General features: G+C 36.3%; 1 protein-coding gene across 1 annotated transcript in view; it reads right to left on the minus strand.

Moving 5' to 3' along the window:
* The window catches only part of DENND1B (DENN domain containing 1B), a gene marked incomplete at its 5' end in the record, with an annotated part of 148,918 nt that overhangs the window by 51,986 nt on the left and 77,305 nt on the right, over positions 1 to 19,627 (minus strand). The window contains 4 exons of the mRNA XM_027671862.1: positions 684 to 784; positions 14,255 to 14,365; positions 17,227 to 17,280; positions 19,038 to 19,097. Coding sequence (XP_027527663.1) covers positions 684 to 784; positions 14,255 to 14,365; positions 17,227 to 17,280; positions 19,038 to 19,097 — 326 coding nt within the window. The remainder of the gene's footprint in view (positions 1 to 683; positions 785 to 14,254; positions 14,366 to 17,226; positions 17,281 to 19,037; positions 19,098 to 19,627) is intronic.

Genomic DNA, 19,627 nt, shown 5'->3' on the forward strand with positions numbered 1-19,627 from the left:
GCCACTACTGTGAATAAAAGAAAGTAGATCTTTTAGCCTGCAAATGTGGAAACATCACCCTCTTGAAGGGCCAGAAGCAACTCAAAAAGTGATTTGTTCAACTTAAAAACTTGCCAAAACCACAAAGTCTGTCTTGTGAACAGAAATCAAGAGAACAGAATTCTTATACTGAAAATTTTGGAAGTACCAGAAGGAGTTTTAAGCTCTTTTGGGAAGGTGGCTAGAATCCTGAGCCTGGCTGAGTCTAAAATACAAATACTAAATCACTGTATAGACCAAAAGGGAACACTGATGCCTACTAACATTTGATTCTGGAAAAGCTGATCAGGTTTTTTTCTGAATGCTTCTGTAAGTATCATTTATCTCAAAATAAATAAATAAAGAAAACTTTAACACATTTAATTATTGAATGAATTCTCTAACAACAAAATGGGAACAGTTTTACAAACGTGATTCTAAATGCTGCATTAATAGTAATCAGCACTGTAATTCACGGTACCAATTCAAACACCACATCAAGGCACGCTGGAAAATCTCTGTTCAAGTCATCATTTAAGCATTGGCTTAAGTGCTTTCATAACCTGGGTCCTGTGTATTCAGTCAGATAATTCGTTAGTATTTTCATCAGTTATACAAGACAGGTCAGAATCTCAGAAATGGGGATAACAGGTTAGCTGTCTTACCAGCAGTAGTCCAGAAGATGTGGAGGAAGCACTGGGATGTAAATATGTTGCCAATACATGGGATATAACAATGCAGCTGACGCATGAACACAAGCAGTTAACTAAAAATAAAAATACACACAGAGAATTGGCAACAAAAAACATGAATAAAAAGAAAATACAAAATCTTAAATTAACTTTTACACATGCAAGAGTCTTAACTTCCCCAAACCACCTATTATTTAATTTTTAATACTATTTTTTATTGCTGAAACGCATCTACGAAGAACTCTGATGTATACATACAAGTACAACACCTGCAAGAAGTCAGGCTAACAAGTCGAGTTAGTCCTCCCTCCTAAGCTATTTCCTTGAAAAAAGGGAAATAATCATGAATTACTTGATGCAGTCATGGTCAAACGTGAGTACTGCCATGGACACAGAGGACTGGAGTGCCTCCTAGCTGCACTCACCTCCCATGAGTGGGAAAGACTCAGGAGAGTTTTTGGTCCCCATTTCTGCTATTTTTAACAACTGGAATTGATCTGAACCTGCATGAAACTACAGAATAGCACTAAACTCAAAAGCAGGATTAAATGCTATTTGTGTCACTATCTTGATTTCCAAACTTAAAAAACTACCTTAAAAAAAAATCTGGAATTAATATTCCCTGTGACAGAAAAGCAACTTTTTATTACAATTTCCCAAAACTCCCTTCCCAAAGCAGAGAATGCCAAGCCTGGTATGAGCATCACTGGAAAATGAAGGACTCCTTGACCAAGAAAGGAGGTGCAACAATCTGCTTCCCATTCAAAATGGACATCCCTTGGTTTTCTAAAACAAACAAAAAACCACCACAACCACCACCCTCCCCTCAAAACAAACCAACAACCAACTATGGAATTCATTAGAAACACAGCCAAGTTCATTCTTCAAGTGAACAAAATAATCTGCAATACATAAAGAATTCAAATTTCATCTACCAAAACCCACCTTGCTATGAGGGAGGAGTCTTTGAAATTCAGTTATTTTATTATAACTGAATATTAATACTTTAATATTTTATTATATATATCTCAGGCACAGAGTTACAACAGAGTGAGAAAATGTCATGACTGTTCAAAAAAAAGGAAGCCTATATCCAGTACATAAAACACTCCAAACCTCATAAAGACATGGAAAAAAAAAAATTAAAAGAGAATGTCCCATACAGAAGACACCAAGCTTATGGAAAAAGACAAGGTTGTCCTAATGTTTTGTATCACGACAAAATCACTATCTGAGTTTAACTTGATAATAGCGCTGTTTATTAGACACGTACTTTCACAGTAACAAAACAAAGAGCTAAAAATAAAATGTAAATCCTGTCCATACAGCAAGTGCTAAAACATTATGGATTTTAGAGGGGGAAAAAAACCCCCACCTCTTTGTGGAACAGATCAGCAGTTAAAGCTTTCACACTCTGGTTGTCTTGGACATTTAGACTTGTAAATAAAAATGATACTGCAATTTTGTACATGTATTTTTACAGTAAAAATGAAAAAAGTAATTATAAGACCATTGCAGCAGAAATCAGAGACAATTACAATTTGTGCAGCATAGCTTGCTCAGCACTCAGATTAATATAACACGATTAAATATGGAAAAGAAGAGGGTCTGAAAGCTCCTGAGGGATATCATTAGGGCAAATTGCCAAAGAATGAAACATGAGCCAGTCAGGAGAGTCTGGAAGCTGCAGTAGTACCAAGGGACTTGAATGTTCGACAGTTGGAGCTTCAGTAATGTGTGAACTGCAGGTTAAGGTATCAGGAGACTCTGTTCACTGACACACAGAATGTCACTATTGACCAGCGAACTGCCCGAGCCTGACAGCTACACTACAGAAAGCCAAGTATATCATAATTCTGTATTTAAACTCTTCGTCTCAGATTAACATCTCCTTTCTTAGCTTTAAACTAAACCTCCACAATTAGTCTCATTTTATATTTCTAATAATGGCTATTTTAATAATTACTGTGTGGCTACTAAGATTGATTTGGGTGAAGAAATAAATTAGTATCTTATCCCTCTTCAACACAGTGGGATTTACAAGGTTTATTTCCATATTCTCTCTCTGTAGTTTATCTAACACTATTGATAGCACAGTCAAGCTCAGCATCATGTTTTTTGCTCGTTTACTCAAAACGGATATGGAATTACTAATTAGTATGTTCACATACTATTGTACATAGTATAGAAATTTAAAACCACAACTACCTATATAAAAATTAGGATTTCATGTATTTCAATCAAAGACTGAAACACAGCTGAGCATACAGTTATAGAGGATATCCCCAATGTATACAGTTGTCTCCTCCTCCTCTTAATAGGCATTCTTAAATTATGAATTAAGATGGATATATTATTTGCATGAGGAAATTTCCTTATCTTATGCATATGTCAGTGTTATATTTTAATTCTCACTTAACAGAGGAAGAGCTTAATTCCTTAAAAATATTTGAAGTTTTATTAACTTGTTTTATAATCTGTATTTTAGTGTGGCTCTCACATTAGCATCTATTTAAAATTTGCAATTTTTACAATCTACTACAGTTTTTTATTTCTAGCAGGAAAGGTAAAGATTTGATTACTTGCACCTCAAGCTTTTGTTGTACTGTTCCCTGCTGCTCTATTTAATAACATCGTCATGTAACATCTTATTTCAACATTTCCATCTATGCTGCTGCAGTAGGTTTCCAAACATTTTAGTATGCCATGAATATGTTTTATAGTTTCCTGTTGTATACAGCCTGTAATACAAGCAGCTATGGGATTCTGATGCTCTTCAAACTGTGTGACATTTTAATATTCTGCCAACTCTGCCTTTAAGCAAATACTGATAAGATAATTATGGATTTCATATTAAAATTTGCACACTTCCTGGAAAAATCCCTTTTTTACCTTTTTTTTTACTGCGTCGAGTGTGACTGCATTTCTCAAATGCATCAGCCTATTCAAATAACCTATTTCTTTAATTGACACATCCACTCCTCTGAATACAATGCTGGCTGCTGTAAATCTTGGAATAATACTGCATGTTTTAAGGAACATTCAGAGACCAGGTAGAGCCCGATCACTTCAACCAAAACTCAGAGGTCTGTAAATGCAACACTGGATTTGGGGGTGTCCAATGGCACCTGTGCTTGCTATCAGAGCCAGGCAGAGCCCGGCAGACACCCTGCCAAAGGCCACAGGAGGAGGTGGTAAGGCAGAGTGCACAGCACAAGCTCCCAGGTGAAGAAATGAGAGTCTGATGAGAGTCTTGACCAAGTGAGGATATCTTTTGCAGAAGACAAATCCTTACACTACTTAGGGACAAAGGCATCTGTATGGAGTCTGTAAATTGCTTGTTATCTATTCCAAAAGGACTTAAGTTTCACCTTTTTTAAAAAAAAATTATAGGTAAAAATACGTCACAAATCAGAAAAATCTCTTTTCATAGAGAGGTAGACATTATCCTAAAGTATCTTGAAGTTGCCTTCAGGAATGCATACAACCCCACCTATTTTGCCAGTAACAACTGGAGATAACATCAACTGTGAACTGTGATTCCTTTTACAGGTAAGTTTTATGTAAAGGTAAAAGCTTCTGTCCAACAAAATTTGCTATATGTTTATGTATGCACACAACTATGTCATTGCTCAACTCTGCAGTTTGCTAAAAAATCTTAAACTATAGCTGAAGAGTGCTGCAGAACCTCGTTTCTGCAAATCTCATAATTTATTACCTGTTTTAAGGAAACAAATGATGTTGATCCTCCTGTAGTTCACTGCACTGGAAAAGACCTACTAGAATTGTGTTTCTATTCATAATAAAATGGGCAGGCAGTTTTTAAGTAAAGTTTTTGTCAGCTGAAACCCACTTGCCAACATTGAACAGAACTTTTAATATTTTTGCTTCCATCAATTTTGATATTTTAGACTGTTTTTCTCCATTTCAAATAATGTCTCCTAGTTTAAACAACTCTCATTTTCAAAAATAAATCTAACTATGGTTTTTAACTTGGTTTAAATAATGTAGCTTTAAACTACATAAACAGCATGAGTCAACTGACTTGAATTTGTTAAGTTAAGAGCAACTTTTAACAAAAAATTTGAACATTCAACCCTCTAATTAATAAAGAAATCTATTTTGAAATTGCTAGCATTTGCACTGGACATGAAAAGAAGCTTTCTGTCCCATTGTATCAGTACTGAATTTACTAACATTACTGAGTACAACTGAAAGTTTCAGTCTGTTTCTGATCTCTTCTGATAAGACATTGCAGGCAGAATCAATACTCATCCTGCAAGGAAAGTATCTGGTGTCTTCTCCAGAGTATTACAGTGATTCTGGTACCATAATTTTATCTTTGTCTCTGGAAAAAAATCTAGAACTGTGTGCCTGGTGATTATACAGTCTCTCCAAATAGTGTGAGACCTCATTACAAAGTTTGTTAGCAAAATTCATTATTGGGTGACAGTAAATATGCACAAATAATGCACAAATTCTAGACAATGATGAGTTACTTTCCATCTTATGGCAATAAGCAGCCACTTGGGAAGACTGTTGTTCAAAATCTATGCAATGCTGAACAGGAACAGTCAGGAGAAGTTTTAGTTCAAGACTTGATCAAAGCAGTTTTACCTGCTCCTGGGTACATAAAGAGTGCAGCTCCTCCCCATCCTTCACATGGATGCAGTAATTCTAATGTGTGTATCTGCTACCCCAAAGCTCACTTCTACCAATGAATCTTTCTACTCTGTATTTCAAAGGGACTGGTCCCTTTTTCTGTTCTTTTTTTCTTTTTCTAATTTTAGTTTTTGTTAAAACACTGCGACATGTCTAGAGCCACACTACTTCAGCTGGAAGATTTTCTGCAGACTTATAGATGATGCTTATTTGATACCTATTATTCACATCATTTCAATAAGTTACATGAAAACATGCTGCACAAAACTTACCTGGAAGTTATTTTCTATCTATATAAATTATTTTCCTCAAAGCCTTTTCTATAACCAAAGGTAAAGAGAGAGGAAGAACATAGGTAGTAAGATTTGCACACATTGCAATGCACAAACTAGAAAGAGAAACTGATTAGCAGCATCTTGTCAGCAAGCCAAAAACAGCAACAGAAGTTAAGCAAATGCTAAAGTAAAATTAACCTGTGATTCCATACAACCTTTCAAAATCTACTGTAAGCAACTAAAGAACTACTGTGATAAAACCATTTCCTGAAAAATCATCAAACACTGTCAATCTCTGTCAACACCATGTCCAGAAATGGGTACTGGTGTGCTCTCTCCCTCCCCCCTCACAGTCCCAATGGGCCAAAGAACTGCTTCCCTCCCACTGCCTTGACCACACATATGTTGAAAGATGCCCAAGATTCTGTTTAGTTCTTTCATCTACTTATTAATACATATAGCAATATATCATAGAGGATGGGTCACCATTTTACCACAATTCCAGTATTTACCATCAGCTTGGACCAACTTATTCCTGTTATCCTAATACTCCCAGTTCATGGGAATTACTGAGAAACCACTTTCTGCTTCCTAAAAGGGGAACAGTTATACAGGCGAAAGGAAGCCTCTCCACTACCTCATTATAACTCATAAGACAATCAACTTTTTTAGAGGCAACTGGATCTAAATCCTGTTTGATTGGGAATGAGATCAGGCCCCACACCCATAACAGATATTTAACATTTGTGGAGACCTACCTTCCCATCCATTTCTTGAATGGGAAGAAGAGCAGGGAGAAGACTGCTGGGGAGTAAAAGTGGGAAGGGAGCCCTTGCTTTTGCCAGTTTACAACAAAGCATAAATCTCTTCCCAGCTCTAAAGATTAAACAGTTGGACTAAATAATAAACTTTGTCCATTCTGCTGGCATTGGTGAGAAATCACTGAGGAAAACAAATTTAGCAACGAAAGAGAACAGTATATACTGTCCAAGCCGTGATATGCAAAGCTACTTCTATGCATTTCTTTAATTTTGCTCCTAGCTAATCATTTTCCATCTGCCATCCCCATAATCTTGAAGAACATAAAGGAGAGCCTTAAATGAGCCATAATGCATTTTCCTCCTGTTGGCAAAATGAGACCTCCATCTCTCCTCTCTCACAGAAGGGAGAGAGAGGAAGGGAAACGTATTTCCAGTTCACAGATGAAAACTTAAACTTTTTCCATTATGAAAATTAAAGATGTAAAAGAAAACACATATAAAAACTTATTTTCTCCTGGAATTGCTGTTTTTTGGGTTTGTGGGATTTTTTTGTATTATTCACTTTCTTTTATCGTTCTTTCGGGGGGAAGGAAAGGGAAGACAAGAGTGTTGCTCATGAATTTGACAGCACTTCATGTACAATCAATTTCATTCTTTTTTTGCTATTCTTGATTCACAAAGCAGCATTATGGCATCATTCTTGTGCATTAGTTTGGAAGGGAAAAGAAAGGACTGCAGACACAGCTTGTTCCTTGCCTATGGCTCCAGGAGTGACATGTTTCCCAATAACAGAAGCTGAGCAGAAAATAAAACTGAAGTGGTAGTAGACAGGTGAGCATTCAACAAGGAATACCACTGGCATACTGTGCCTACACCAGGGACTTACAGGCACTTTTACAGATAATCAGTTATGCATATAACAAAGTAGGTGTGGGTGCACAGAAAAGCCATGTAACCCCATTCAATTACTCAACATTTTCATACCACAACGGTATGAAAACCTGTTTTTCATAGGTTTAAAATAAAACTTCTGGAAGTTAATCATCAGTTTTTATCCACAACACATTACAGATTAGGTTCACTAATATGTCTCTTCTGATATTCATGTATCCTATGTTTCTTTGTATCATCTGTTCAATAATTGGAGTTTCCTCATATTTCCTCATTTCATCTCTGTACATTCTTGGTAATTTGTTTATTCTCATTTTGACACTCATTTATTCCCTAACTCCATTATCTCTTCCTCTCTCACAAAAACACATAGCACCATAAACATGCATCTTTGTGTCCCTTTTCCTGACCGCCTCCTCATGCCTCCTTTCCTTTGTCCTTTATTTTATGACCTACCTCCACTGAGGAAGAGCTACCAGAGTTCTGCAAACATTTCTTGCCTCTGAAACGAGACTTCCCAGGAAAATAATTTTTATTAACATTTCTTCCCCCAGAGTAACTCCACTGCATGTTCTTCTGCCATACACTAATTAGGAAGCAGTATGGAACAACTTCCTTGTGAATAGGTGACAGACAACTTACTGTGAAAGCAGCAGTACAGACAACTACTGACTATATTATAGTTCATCTTGTCATGGGTGAATTTTGGAAAAAAAGAGTGATAAAGAAGTAGCAACTGTAAAAAGGGGAAATTTTGCCATACCAGCAACACCAGAAGAAGAGTTGATATTACACTCATACACCCTTCAGCAACTCTTCACTTTTTTTGCTTCAGATGACCACCAAATTACTTCAGTGGTATTTCTTGAAGGGGGTGAGACAGTTCTGCTCAAGAAAATACGGACTCTTTCCCCTTCAGTTCTCAAACAGCCCAGCCACAAAGGACTCAGTACTTAAAGTCTTCTCTTAGATTGCACGTGCCCACAGCAGCACATGCCTGCCTCTACACAGCATTTTATTCAGTTTCTACTGAATTGCCAAAGGTCCTATGAACCGGAAAAAGACACAATCTTGGATTTTTCTTTTTCCTGAAAGTGCTAATAAGTGAAAAGTTAAATTCTGAAATACATTTGTATATCTGTCTTTCTGTCTATGTGCTTTTCTTCTAGTGTGGATTTTTGGGGTTCTGTTTGGAGTTTGGGATTTTTTTTTTTTATAAAACCCCATGGTAAAGTTCTTCGTGTTTTACATAGACAGCAGGTAATAGCAATCTGCAACTTTTTATTGGGTTCCCCCCCCCCATTAAAGCAAAAAGAATTTTAAACCACACATTTCAACTTCTTTTCACAAATTCTTGCAACAGTTATTTATTGTGATATGCTGGGGTAATGGGAAAATTACTTTAAACTTCAAGACAGAAAGCTTTCCAGATCTGGATGTATATCCTAACGACATTTTGCTCCATATTGACATCCTGCAGCTTCATTGTTGGAAATATGCTCCCTATGGGTGTCCCAATGGGATCTTAACTGCATCTACGACACACACCTCTGCACAGTTCATCTTAGCATGCTTACACCTGAACTACACAAAATTATTAAATGCCACTCCTCATTTACTTCCAGACTAAATGGTCTAATTGAGGTTACATTACAAAATTAATTCTAATTATGCTTCTGGGAGCACAGTTTCATCAGAATATCCATTCCGCCTTGCAAGTTAATGATAAATTCCCATCCATTTCTTGATTTCTAAGAACTAAATTTAGTTCTCGAACATTTCCAAGTCACATGAATTTGAGATATAAATTAAATTTTAAATCTATATTTTTTTATTTATTGGAACAGTATTATTTACAATGGAACAGTACTATTTACAGTGGATCTGCCATACGCTTCACAAATGCTTTTCTAGAGGGTGACTGCACTACAGTGCACAATTAAAATAAATGAGATGCTATAGTCCATTTAATCAGAACTGAGAGCATCATCCTAGCATAAGGCAATGTGAGGACATCACTAAGTTGTATGACAGCTCCCAATGCCACTATTTTCTCCAACATGGAAGTCCTGTATGAAGCCAGTTGTTCCACTGTCTTGGATCCTTAGTTTGCACCAGAGAACTAACTCCATAAATAGCTATCTTTGATTTCAGAAACACAAAAGAGGAGCTTTTCTGTCTTTCCAGGCTGTACACTAACACACACTGTGCTCCAACACCACACCCCAGTGATGTGAGATGCAGAAGGAGAGAGGCGATTCACAAAGTCAATGTGTTTGGAGTAAGAGGTGTTTTCCATTCTCTAGCAGCTGGTATTACATTCTCCAGGGAGCCTCTGTGTCCACCCAGTGCCTGAGAAACCATGGACAGTGTGACCTGAACAAGACTAATGAGGCAAGGAAAACAAAACCACTGCTCAGTCCAACTCACTGTGGCAACTGAGGGCAACTGCAGAAAGCTCTCTTTGCATGTAAGCAACAGTAAAAGTGATTCCACAAATGTATGTTTGTGGGTCAATTTACATTCAGTGCTCCTTCACCACAAAAAAAAAAAAAAAATAAACAAACCAAACCAAAACAAACCCTGTATCTTTTATTGACATATTCGACTGTTTTTGTAGGGTTCACTAAAGAAACCTACAGCCAGTGCAATGCAGAACTTGTAACCACCATGCTCTCAGACACGTCAGGCTTGTATTACCTGAAACAAATACCAGTCAAAGTGGAGATAACATTCAGGCATTTGCTTTAAAGTGTAGCATCCTTTCCACCTGCCAGTGTAGGCCGCACAAGATACAATCTAGTTAGCATATTACTGACAGGATGATGAGAAAGCTCCTGTCAGACACTGGCCAGCCGGGTGTTTGAGACGAAACACACAGCCCCAGCTGACTAGTTAGGGAGAGACTGGTAAGGTACAATTACAGAGGCATATGACAAGCTTTCATGCTTGAGTGACTTGAGAACCGATGACATGGCTTTAAACAGCAATCCTTCCTACCTCCGGTCACAAAACAGCAATAAGTCAACTGATGCACTGTTGTAAAATCATGATTTATTCCTTTGCTTTGAATACATGAGATTGTGGTATGATGTTCTGGTAGACTACCACAGCAGGTGCACTGGGGGCCGAAACATCTAGAGCCTGCCTCCAGCATGCATAAAATCAATGCTGTAGTTCAGCCTTCCTGTAAAAAGCCAACCCCAGCACTTTAATAATTTATAGAAAGACTGAATTAAAAAATTATTTATACTGAAACTCATACAGCTCCATGCAACTAATAAGAATACATGCAGATGCAGTAATGTGTGAGAAAACAGTTCTGTGCAAGAACATACAGCATGACATTTAGGTAAGGAGTTCCTTTTTCACTGCTAAAGTGAAATAAAACAGCCACCTCTGTGAATAGATCAATCCCTTTGTTTCATTCATCCTTTCACTTAATCCAAAACCATATAATTTGTTTCTCTTTCATAGTTTACTGTTCAAAAGACAGAAATGGTAATTTTTGCTACAAACAGATCTTACAGAGCATAATCCTCAGGCTAGCTGAATCCATCTCACTCTAAACGCTAAGCCTGAAGCAAGCTGTGAGGTTGGTGATAATCACATTATTAAGGTGGTTGGAAAGTCAAGCTAATAAAAGAATCAACAGTTAGGGCAAATAATGACCCAGAAGCTATAACAGAAAGGAGTAGTGGGAAGTTTCCACTTATATCTTGGTAGTAACTGGAAGGGCTAGCAGACAAATATCTCCACCAAAGGAGTTTTAAAGGGGATAAAACCACAGAAAATCAATTTAAAGGAAGATGCAAAGAATACACAGCAACTGCAAAAATCTGATGATGCCCAAAAAACAAAGCCTGCTTGGCTGAAATAAAATATAAGCTGAAACACACTCTCAAGATAAGACAGTACTTTTTTTTTTAATTAAAAAACACTAGTCAGCCGCTTGAAATAGGCAATAGTCTTTTCTCTTTCCTTTTTTTTCCTCCAAAGTAAATACTTTTAAGCATAGCATCATTTCCCCCCCTTTTTTTCCATAAGCCTTCACTCGAGCATAATGTAAGTATATAGGGCAGAAATGCTAGACAAAGAATTCCTGTACATAAGTAAGTGCAGTTTTCCATTCCTGGCCCCCACAAGAAGGGCAAGGAGAAAGTGAGCAGGGCCTTGAATTATGCCTTTTGTTATCAGTCACTGCCCTGAGATAGTGAACCGAAACAGAGCTGATAACTCGAAGGTGACATCACAACCCAGTCTTCATGAACTGACATAAACACTTGATATTCACTTAACCCCAAAGATAAGACACAACTCCCTTAACAGAAAGTTGTACTTGGTAGCACTATTCTTGAACAAACAATCTTTTCAAGTATCAAGCTGTAATTTCAGAATATTAAAACTTGACCTTTGCAACACAAAGTACCAGTCTGCTGTGTTTTGTATGGAATAGTAAAACAGCACAAAGCTCATAAAGGTTCATTCCATTTGCTTATTGTATTACATTAAGTAATCCATATTTTAAAGTAGAAATAACTTACGCCAAACCACATTTAATCATTCTTGGCAACTCAATTAAATTCCTACAGGTGAAACTGAAAAGCATTTAACTAACTTTTAAACTACACTGCTCTGTAAGGAAGCAAGTCACACATCAGTCCTGTTCTGCTTATGAAAGAGATGAGCAGGTAGCAGTTCTCTGAACCAAAGCTCTTGGTAAGCCAGGGTTTTTTTGTTTGTTTTACCATAACTCACTAGTGCAAGTGAAAATTAACCCTATCCTGTATCAGAAGTGGATACAACATGATGTGGCAGTAATTTTGTTTAGCTATGACTTAAGTAATGCTAGTAGACTGAAAAAATAACCAGAAGAAAGTGGCTTTTTGAATTTGATCTGCAATTTTTTTGGATTTGATCTGCAATCTATTTCCATTTACAGCTTGGGGACACTCTCCAGGACATCCAAATGCCACTACAAATGTCTGGAAAGTGATATAAATTATTTTCAAGTAAGGACACCAGCAAGATGACTATTAATTCATTAAAAGCTTTGGAATAAACAGCTGAATTGTTCACAAAGTGAAGGTTTCTCACAACCAGGATATTATATCTGTTGTTCTGTAGTGACTTCCAAAGAGCCTGGAATCTGAACATATAAATAAGGTGGTACAGATCAGCGCAGACTAACTCTGATACCTCATCTTCTGTTGTCATATCACAGCAATAGAGACCAGCTGAGATGTTCAGCCTAAAAAAATACAAGTCTCAAATCGATCCAAGTGTAGGCTGAGAGTACGATTCTAAACTGTATTAAGCAGACGGACACGGGCCCACCTGCAAAATGAATCTTCCACAGGCACAGAGCTGCCATCATGATTCCTATCTCCTCTCTACTGGAGCAGTAAAAGAGGTCTGACTGGGGCATCATTGGAGATGAGCTTTTTCAATGGTGTATTTCTTTACTTTTTCTACCTTCTTTTCTTTCTTAAATATGGCAAGCTGCGTTCCAGACTGGCACACTGGGGAAAAAAAAAAAATCTGACTCCACACTTTTGCTACATCATGTGAGCTTCTACTAAGACAGGTTCTTTAAAAGGGCTTTCTCTTCAAATTCTGTCTGCCTATTCAGGCAGTCTTATTACTGTGTTGTAATGCTCAACTCTTCCCCTAACCATTTCAGGAAGGGAGAAGATAAAAACCCTGTAATAGAATGTAGACATTTCCTAAGACAAAGTAAACTCTTTGGTGGTTATCACAGACTACTAATTTGAAGATTGCCTAAATTCATTTACTATCTATTTTTCTGGTTTTCAGTTGTTCACGTGGCCTCTACTTGTATGATCCAACATTTGCATTTAGATTAATTGCTACTACCTACTAGGATTGTAAAACCTGTCAGACTTTTATGAATCTTCTTTATCTTCAATTTACTTTAGACTCAAAAAAATTTAAAGGAGTTGTATCCTCTATTTAGAACCCAAAAATTCTCACTCCTTACATGCATACATATGTATTGGAAATTAGCACCTGCAAGTCTTTGAAAATAGTAACTTTTAGTGCTGTATCCAACCTTGTAACCACGTGTTCATTTATTTGGGAGTACCAAAAGCAGTGTTCAGAAAAATAAAGTGTATTTTCCACCACAGAAAGCATATTAAACAAAATGTTTTAGGCAGTACTGTTGAAAAAAAATTAAGGTAACTGTGCTTAACAGGCTAAAGATTCTGCATAAGAATTACACTCTGTGATTAACATTGGTTATAAAGTAACAGTCCTGTACTGATGTAAAATAGGGTGTTTTAAAAGCCTATAAGATTCTGTGAAGAGTAAAACAAAATTACATCTGAATATTTAGGTATACTTACAAAAAAACCCACAACATTCTTTTATTAAGCAGTTTAAGCAGGCATAAGAGAAAAAAAATTTAATGTGGGCAGTAGACTAAAACCTTTAATTAAAAAACTGCTATTTTGAGTTGTACGTTATTGACAGTCCGAAGAGCTGCTTCAAATCAGAGATATTACAATGTGCACTCCCAAACCACTGTAACAAAGATGAATCTACCTATTACCAGGTTAGGATAGCAGCTATTATTATGGACCCTTGATTTCTTTCAAGTAGCTCCAATGGAATAAGCCACAAGTGAATAATAAAGATCTTATAATAGCCCTTAAGAATTCTTTTTAGGTTAGAAGGCACAGAAATGAACTCAGGAGAGTTAAAGAACTCTCATCTCCTAAAAAGAAAAATAATTAACCTGACTTAATGTATCTGAGTAGGTCTTATATAAATCAGACTTTTGTACTTCAAGAGCCAGACTAAAACCATATATTAGAAGAGTATGTAGATATTGTCTTATAAGTGGAACATATCTAAAACCACAAAGGTCTGCAGGTCATTTTTTGAAATGTTCAATATATCCTACTTGAAAGGAGATGTGTGAAGTACTTACAGTGCTTAGTTTGCTTGAGGTAATAATGATTCTTCTCTCATGCAACATACTGGCATAAAGTTGCAGCATGTTGTTCACATCCACAGCAACAAAATATTCAGTGAGGTTTCTCTGTTTAAATAAATAAAATGTTTACAATATAGCAACAGTAGTAGCTAAGTGGAACATTTTATATATTACTTGTGAAAATTTCTGTCCAATTAGTAGGTGGGGGGAAAAAAACAAGCTAAGACAAATCCGCTTGCATTAAAATTTTTATGCTTTAATAATAATTAATTGGGTTTTAAAGCCAATGAAAAACTAAGTGTGGTGTAAGTTATTAACATTTTGTTCACTTCGTTATGCTTGTGACTTAGATTTGCCCTTTTGTTTTTTCAACTTTGAAAAAATATTAAATTGGGATTGTATCAATAGCACCATATGCTTTAAGGTGACCATTACTTCTGACCCAGGAACACACCCTCTACCATTGTGCTAAGTGTTCTGTCATAGCTACAGTAATAAAATTGCTACTTTTGCCAGCCTCTCCCAAAGCCAACACATTTTATTCCATTTCAAGCACCCTAAAACAGATTGTTGAAAAACACCAAGCTTTTGCTTGAGCTATATATGCCAGGACATCAAACATCCAGAACTGGTGGCAGGTACTGGAGCCACCCTTTTCACCCCTGATAAGAACCTCACTGTGGGGTTTAATAAAAAGCAAAGTCACCAGCACCTCCCATTTAGTGTTCAGACAACAGAAAAGGGGGAGAAAAAGAGAAAAAGTTGGAGGGGGATCTCTCTGTTCCAGCTGAACTTAACAGGATTTCTGCAGGGCGCAGTGCCAGAGACATACAAGCTCTGAGTAAGCTAAAGCTAAAACAGCTACCAGCAAAAATGCCTGGGAAAGCAGCATATTTTTGTAAACACTAGAGAACATGTATGAAAATACACTAATACACCCCTCAATATGCAAAATATTGAATTTCACATATTCGTTATCATATCTGCTACCAGAACAATTATTTATCTCTTCTCAGGGGCAACAACATTACTGAACATTCATGTAGGAGGTCTATCAAGGATAGGCCCCAGCCCAAGGACAGACATCAACAGTGGAACTGTAGACTAACAGTCTATTCTGGATGTGGTCAGCACACAGCAGCAAGGTCAGGTAGACCTGAAAAAACAGCCAGGGCAAGACAAATAGTAAAAGCTTCAGAGTGGGGTGACTTCCTTTTTGGACATATTGCAATCTTAAATTAAAAAAAGATACTGAAAAGATAAAGAAAGATCCAATGGACAATCCAGTTTCATGTAAATTCAGAAATGCATTATTAATCTGAACACATGGAGTATTTGAGTTATTATCGGTCCATGATGCACAGAATTTTGGAAGAGAGAAAAACTAGTGCTTTAAGGCTACTAACACTTCATTTAGAAAAAAACTCTGGTCTTTCAAGTGCTACTTTTAAGTGGTTGTCAGAGGCAGATGTACCATGAGAATTTGAGTCCAATTTACCTTGGACACCCTCTCACACTGCAGTTGATAACGGTGCGCTGATTCTCTGTTGCAAAAGCTGCAGTAAAAAAACAGTTTGCAATCTTGTACAGACCAATATATCTTCGGGAGACAGTCACAGTTATTTTTTTGTTAACATCTGAAAAGTTACTGTCCCTGAAATATGTGAACCTTACAACAAGAAATAAAAATTCATTTTCTTGCTAATTTACTCCAATTACCTCATCTCTTCACTCCCTGCGCGTTCTAACTCTCCATTAGTACCATACTATTTTGATTCATACTGAAAGGATGAGACTTTTACTAATGGAGTAAAAAATAATTACAGAGAAGCACCTTGAAATTATTTTACCTTTCTTTCACAGAACCAGTGGTGCCACAGTGGCACCACTCCAAGATCCTCCATCAGTCAGAGGCCCAGAAAGAAAATTGAACATTTTCTTCAAGTTGAACCCATAACACACCCTCTAACCTCCAAAATTATGTTCCATCAGAACCCCAAATAATGAGCTAAAACAAGAGATCTCTTAGAGGAATTCAACACAAAAGGTGAAACAGATGAAAACATACATTTAAAAACTAAGCCCTGTCCTGCCCAGTGAGCCCACACAATAAGGGTTCTCTCTTTCATCTCTCTATACAGCAACTTTCCCAAGTTTTCTGGGCTGCAACGTGGACCATGGCGTCTCCTCAGACACTTTCCCACCACTGTACCCTCAGATCTCCTCTCTGCTGCCAGCACCCTCCCGCTCCTCTCCAGCCAGGGTCGTTATTTCAAAGTGTAAAAATACACATCTATACATCCATATTTCCATTTCAGATTTAAAGGCAAGAGTGGAAACCAGAAAGCTTCGAAGCTCTTTTATTGGATGCTATCCAGTTGAACAGGTCATAGAGAATGTGCTCTGAGATGTCACATTTGCAATCTACCCCCAGCACCACCAAGAATTTAGCATCTACAGAATGCAAATCTTTGTAAAGAAAAGAAAAGAAAAACAAAATAAAAAAAAAACCTTCCAAAAACCTCCATTCCTGGTTCTTGGTTAGAATCAAAGTTGTAAGCAGGTACAGCATGCTTTCAGAAAGCCTGAAACAATGCCTTCCTGCACAAAAAGATGACTGCATATCTTGATAGCTGAATTTGCAGCTTAGCAATGCAGTGTTTAAAGGGCAAGTATTCAAATAACACAAAGTGCAGAAGTAGAATATATTTTATATAAATAATCCCAATAAATGCAAAGAAGCCAAGTAATTATGAACAAAGGGTGGATACAGCAGTGGTCAAAAATGCCCTGTTAATACTTTAAAATGGGTTAATGAATGCAACAGTAACTACTAGCTAAAGGTTGTAATAATAGACATCAATCATCTTCTAAAAACAGTTGGGGGAAAAAAAAAAATCTCTTCTTGATAAAAGCAAAAGTTCAGCGCAACCCAGAATGAGGTTAAATAAAAACAGAATACTTACGCTTTCAGGTATTGTTGGCAATCCAGTTAAATCAGGAGTAATGAAATACGAGTGCTAATCAATGGAAAAAAAAAATTGATAATTTATGCACACAGGAAAAAAAATTCTCTTCTTAAAAACCCAGCATTTAGGATTTCCAACCCCATCTTTATTTAAGCAAATAGCCATTTTTCCAACAACATTCTTACCACTACTAGACAAAGACTTAAGCAGACCACAACATGAAATGACAAGCTCTAGTTCAACACAGCACACAAACTAAGGGAACAAAATGCTGGGCTGCAGTTTTGAAATAACACTAAAATTAAGCCAGCTTTAAGTGTTGTCATGATCCTGAGAGTAGCATTGATTAACTTAAGCATTGAATTAAAAATTGGAAAAAAAAAAAGTTAAAGGACAGAATGTAAATTTAGAATGGAAAAGAAAAATCATTCACATGAGAAAATTAATTACAATAGAACAGAAATATTATTACTAGATATACACATTCTCTCCTCTTTCCAAACATCTTTGAATCAAAAATGTGCTAACAGAAATGTTTGAGATTCTGCAACCATTTATGAAATATATTAGCAATTTTATGCATCTTAGTTTGAGGCCATCTAGGATGTAAATATAAAATGGATTAAACTAAAAACAGATGTAATGTAAATTACTCTTATTAATTGAATGCTCTTAATAGTTATCAGACATGGATTTCGCTCAGTAATTTTAAGGCATTTTGAATGTTATTCTAAATCTTGAAGGAGAAAAAAAATTTAGTGCATACTAAGTAAAGATGATAATTATTGACTTTTGGGCTTTTATTTGTTTTTAACAGAATTTTGACATTATTAATAGACTTTGTTTTCACAGTATACTTTTTAAATTATAATTAACAACACAAAGACATAGCTTGTTTTCAAGTCAAACTTGAAAAAGATAGACCGAAACAAAGATATTAAGATACTAAATGTATCTTGCATTCGAGAAAAAAAAATTTAATAATACTATTAAGCCTGTGTAGGAGACTTATTAAACCAGCTTGATACATTTAATAGAAATTTTTCCCACAAATTAGGTCATTTGGCAACAGTTAAAATTTAAGGAAAAAAATTGGCTTTAAAACAGCATCCCATAAACATCATACCATTTGCACAATAAATATCACTGCTTATTGTTTTGCATCAACAGAAAAAAAAAGCTGAGATTTTTTTCTCCAGTCAAGAACAGGGAAACATTCAGATAGAATACCTATATTCTTTAGAAGTATAGTGAAAACAGAGAATTATTTCCTATATGTAATAAGGTCACAGAATATTTATCAAGATTTCTGAGTAATGAAGTTAATAACTTGGAGAAGTAATTATTTATAATTAACAAAGTAATAATATTTCACTCATTAAACAGAAAAGGAAGCCAGAACTATGAGAAGCAAAGGCCATTACTGCAGTCATTAAGAGTCATAAAGCAGCAAAAATAATGTGTATGGAGTCCTTGCACATCTTTGTGAACTCCCTTAGGAAGACATATGACCTTGGAAGAGATACTAAATTAATAGTTGCTGCATAAAGTTTTTTCTAAAAAGGACACTAGAAAATGCAAGTTTTGTTCATCAATTCAAGGATTACGATGCATGCACACATAGCTCTGAAGTTTGATTTAAAGAGAAAAGGGACATTAATATCAGACTGCTCTTTTAGGCTAAAGACAGCAGCAGAATCTCCCAAAGGACAGGTACAAATAAGCCTGAAATCAAGAGATATTCGATAGCAAGTAATTATTTCTTTAATTACAATAGGCTTTAGACAGTCAGTGCCTTTTAAACTCACCGATACAAGACAAGGCTGTTTTTTCAAAACTTGCTCACTTGTAAAAATCATCTCTTGGTTCTTATGCAAGACGAGAGAAAGATTGAACAATTGACTTTTTAGTTTTTCGGCAAAAAAGGCCAAAGCTGGCTCTAATGTTTGTAAAATTCCATGTTTAAAATACTGGCTGAAAATAGGTTTTCTTCTTTTTATTTCTCCCATATTTGAATTCAGACTTAGCTAGCTTTTCTGATAAAACAAAACAAAACTAAAAAAACCAAACCAAACTAACAAAAAAATCACTTTTGCTAGCCTTCCATAGGTAAAAGTGACCTAATTAAATTTAAGCTCAGATTTCATAAGAACAAATGCAGACTATTCGTTATTCAGCTGCAGACAACCAACAGGTGAGAGGAGAACTTGGTCCCTAACTGGACCAAGGCATTTTGGTGTCCTCTTAGCCAAGGATTACTAGAAAAGACCATGTATCCAGATAATGGGTGTAATTTATGCATAGTAATACACACACAGTCCTAAGTATCACTGGGGGCTGCCATCCAAACCCTGCTGCAATCTACCCTGCTGCACACCTGAGTGAATGAGGGAGGGAT

This window comes from Neopelma chrysocephalum, unplaced genomic scaffold (assembly GCF_003984885.1).
Source record: "Neopelma chrysocephalum unplaced genomic scaffold, ASM398488v2 Primary Assembly neopelma1_97222, whole genome shotgun sequence".
NCBI classification, from domain to species: domain Eukaryota; kingdom Metazoa; phylum Chordata; class Aves; order Passeriformes; family Pipridae; genus Neopelma; species Neopelma chrysocephalum.